This window comes from Eimeria acervulina, genomic scaffold (assembly GCF_000499425.1).
Source record: "Eimeria acervulina Houghton genomic scaffold, Eah_scaff1065, whole genome shotgun sequence".
Lineage (NCBI taxonomy): Eukaryota > Apicomplexa > Conoidasida > Eucoccidiorida > Eimeriidae > Eimeria > Eimeria acervulina.
In genome coordinates this window covers 4184-8216 of record NW_013549445.1, presented here as the reverse complement: position 1 = coordinate 8216, position 4033 = coordinate 4184, and the positions used below count along the sequence as shown (strand labels likewise).

Here is a 4033-nt window from a genome sequence, read left to right as displayed (position 1 = left end):
GTGTATCTACAACCGTTCCATCGACTTGCCTGTGCAGGTAGTAGGTAGCGGTCCACTGGACTTCGATGGTCCACCGGAGGCGGGTGGCTTGGCTAGCTGTTTGTACAGCGTTTGTGTGCGTGCCTATGAATCACAGTAGATGCAGTTAGAAAATAAACTTCTTTGACATTCTTCATTTCGTGTGTGGATTGTTTGGTTTGAGCCTTTTTCCAAGTTTTCACTTACTTTTGCACGTACGAAGTCAGTCTCTAGAAGCAATGGGGCGAAGTGTATCCTCAGGTGGTCTCCGTTTCATACCACTTTTATTGTTTTTCTTTAGTTTGCTAGTCAATAGATTTGTCTTGAGTACTAGTCCCGGAGGGCATCATGGTGCTGCTCTTCCATCCCCCGCCCTCTCGCTGTCAGCCACCATAGGCGGCCGACAGATGTCCCCGTCCGGATCTTTTCTCTCACTGACACCTCGGCCGCGAAGCGCCTCTTTGACATTCGGCTCCCCTGGAGAAACCGGCAACCCTGTGCCCCTGCGGCCGGCTATGCGGCGCCGCTCCCTATCCCTCGGGAGGGAACGGAGAACCGCTTCGGGCGTCTGGAGCCGGGAGGGCGAAACAGCTAACCTGTTGCAGCCCCAGCAGCAGGAGCAGCAAGAGCAACGGCAAAAGGATCAACAGCCGCAGCGGAGATCGGGTCGGCTTCAGCGTCTACGGAGGGCCATAGGCCGTATGGGAGTCGCCGCAAAAGAAAAGCTAAGGCGCATTTGGCAACACCTAAGACGCGGGGCTTCCCGGGCAAAAGGAGCAGCTCGAAGGGCAGCTGTAGCTGTTTTTAAAAGGCTTCCGAGGCTCCGTAGATCCCGAGGGCCACGTGAAGCAGGAGAAGGAGCTGGTGTCTCAGGGGTGGCAGGAGCCGGCCTTGCCGCTGCTGCAGCAGGCGTACGCCCTGAAGAGGAGACTCCTGAAGGAACGGAGCCCCTCAAGGAGGAAGAAATTCTCACCCCTGTAAGCCCTGCGGTCTCCACAACAAGCACCTCAGCAGAAGAATCAGTACAAACAGAAGCATCAGCTCCCGTCTCCGAAGGGCTTGAGCAGACTGAGGAAACGGAAGAATGGCACGAAGCACCAACTCCTGAACAGGCTGAAGAGGCAAGCGAAGAGTGGTATGATGCAGTAACGCCAGAGGAGATGAATGCTGTACTTGAACGAGCGCGCGAATCGGAAGCTGTAGGGAAAAAGGAAGAGGCAGAGAAAGGAAAAGAGTCAAAGGAGGCTGAAGGTCTTGCCTTATCTCCTGAGTGCCTCAAGTATCTCCCCCGGATGTCAACTCCGATACGGCAGCTGTGCCGTGAGTGGCCTGGACATTGCATGTTTTGGACTTTGTTCATGAAGCAAGGAAACCTTGGCTACTTTATTGATGGGATGCAGGACCTGGCAAAACAGACGGCAGCCTCGATACAGAAAGCAGAAAAACTCAAAGAAACAGAGAACAGCATCGAAGCACATCTGCTGCGCATGCACCTCACATTGGCTCTAGGGGAGGAAGCCATAGCAAAGGCGGTGGACCAGACCGGGGAGCTCTGCTGGTTCCTTGACCCCGACAACTTGTATAAAAAGGCAAATTTTGAGGAAGAGAAGGTTTTGAATTCTCTCAATCCCGTGACGTTTTTTGCCAACCCCCTTGATTTCACACAGCCGCTTGAGAGGTTGATCAGGACCGCCCACACCGATGCCGAAAAGTGTGCGACTTCGTTCGAAGTGGAAATTAAGGCGCGGGAGGATTTGCAGCAGATTCTTCAGTCGGAAAAACAAAAGCTGGAGGCCGCTGTAAAAGAGCTTGGCGAGGAACTGACCGAACAGCAAGCGCGGAGCGTGCAGCAAGCAATAGACGAACTAGAAATGCTGCGCAGGCGCGAGTCTTGTTCTGCAGAACAAGCGTACCTCCTCGCCGGACAAGCCAAGAACATCAGGGGATTTATCACTGACTACCTTGCCAACGGCCGCAACTGGTGGAGGGCGCAGTGGCCTTTCAAATTTCAGGCATGCAGACCTCTCTCGAAGGGAAGTCCAGTTGTTCCCAACGATGTTGCGCAAAGCTGCCGGAAATATGAATCGTCAAAACCGCCAAAAACATCACGCAATGTTAGTACCGTCCTCCTCTGGATGTGGGAGGCAGGCTCATGCAGAAAAGATTAAGTTTAGATAGCTCAGCCGCTTGGCCTCAACCAGTACATGCCTAGCCCTCATCCTAAGCAGAGGAACAAGCGGCTTTACAAATTGCACTTTCCAAGGGGTAAAGGCTACTTCGGAGGGGATGGAGAATAAGTGCCAGCATGGCACGCAGCAGCTGCCCTTTTTTGCAGCTGAGGGCGTGCAGATTTGCGCATGCTTTTCTTGGATTATTCAATGCATATTTCTGCATCCACTTGTAGTGCTGGATTGGGTACCCAAGGTGGATGTATGTACATATTTGTTCGGCTGACGTGGGCCGTCTTGAGGTTCGCGCCATGCCAAATGCACCACTTTTGTTTTTTTAATGAAGGGCTCATCCCCAGGCAGGCCCCTGCGCTGTGGTTGCAACTGCAGCGGGAGGGGCCCGCGCCTTGGCAGTGCTTTGCTGCCTCGGTGAATTTTTAATGGACTAACCAATGATTATTTTAGGCGGTAAATGACTGTTTTATAGTTTATAAGTCTGAAGTCGTCGATTTCCCTCCAAAATAAAGTGAACTACACGGTTACAAGCGCTATGCGTGCTAGAGGAAGTGCTTGGCGCATCATATCATGCTGCCCAACTGGATTCCGGATGCCGGCTCTCGGATTTGGATATGCGCGCTCATTTTATGCATAAATACAAGTGACCATTTTGTACATATGGATAGGGAGGTTTCGGCTGAGCAGAGGAGCTTGGGGGGGTTCTTGTAACAGGAACAGACTAAATTCGACGTCTTGAGAATTTCCTCACTTAACTTGGGAGTGAAGTGGACCAAAGTTCACAAATTCCTTATGATTTATCCAAAACAAGAAGCGTACAGTAGTGAACTGGCTTCCTCTTTTAATTTCGCTTCATCGTTAGGTTAACTAACAGCCTTCAACTGCCGGAGCGCCTTTTTTACCGCTGTCGGCGGCGCTTAACTGACAGCACGCTTTGCGTTTCTTAAAGCGTAAGGCGGTCTTATTCCTGGAAAAACTAAGACTAAGACTAGCACTTAAGATATATTAGTGTATGGCCTGTAGGTTGGGTTCAGTTTCTTCTAGGGCAATACGTGCGCAGTTCCGAGGCCGCTGAGTCGTTGCAGCTATCAAAAACTGCTGAGCGAAATGGGGCGAAATCCGACCCAGTGAATGGGCTGGTGCAGGTGCCGTCAGTTGGATTATAACAAAGTTATTTTTGTTCCTTTCCCTTGTATTGGCATGATTTCGTTCCTTGGTGCACGACCGCCCTCCAGCGTGAGGCTGGGTGACCCTAGTTTCTTTATCAACAACGAAGCATCGGGGTGGAATCGCTGTAAGCTAGGCTTATGTTGTCATGAGGGAGACCAGCTATGTAGGCTGAGGCATGGCACGTAGCCCAAAATGCCCTCATGAATAGACGGGAGTGAAAGGGTCTGACGAAGTTCATCAATGTTAGCAGAGGATCCTATCGAGCTGGAACACAAAAAGTTAAGGCTCAGAGTCCTTAAAAAACCCCGCTGATCTTCATTTCAGTTTCCAGGAGTCCTAAGAACAGCCGCACAAGGGTCTGGGAGTGGTGCGGAGACGAGACAGCTTGTGATAATAAGCAGTCTGCGTCAGTCTTTGCTTCACGTCCGGCTTAGGGGCAACGCCACATAGAAGCGTAACCAAGCCCCCTTTGCTGCACTCACTAACACTGCAGACAATTGTTAAGCAATTTATGGGCCGTAATTTGCCCTCCTACGCTCAAGTACAAATGCATGTGCCAACTTCGGACGGAGCATGATATATCTGCACCCCCTCTGGTGCACAAACACTACAATCAGACTCAAATTGAACCTGTAGGGGTCTATCCGGCAGAGAGAGTACAA

At 51.2% G+C, this 4033-nt stretch overlaps 1 protein-coding gene across 1 annotated transcript; it reads left to right on the top strand.

Moving 5' to 3' along the window:
* Positions 1-425: 425 nt before the first annotated feature.
* Positions 426-2186, top strand: EAH_00054860 (hypothetical protein, conserved; the record flags this gene model as incomplete). Its single annotated transcript, XM_013393911.1, has 1 exon — positions 426-2186. The coding sequence occupies one exon, from the start codon at positions 426-428 to the stop codon at positions 2184-2186; it is 1761 nt and encodes a 586-aa protein (XP_013249365.1).
* Between the last annotated feature and the right edge of the window lie 1847 nt (positions 2187-4033).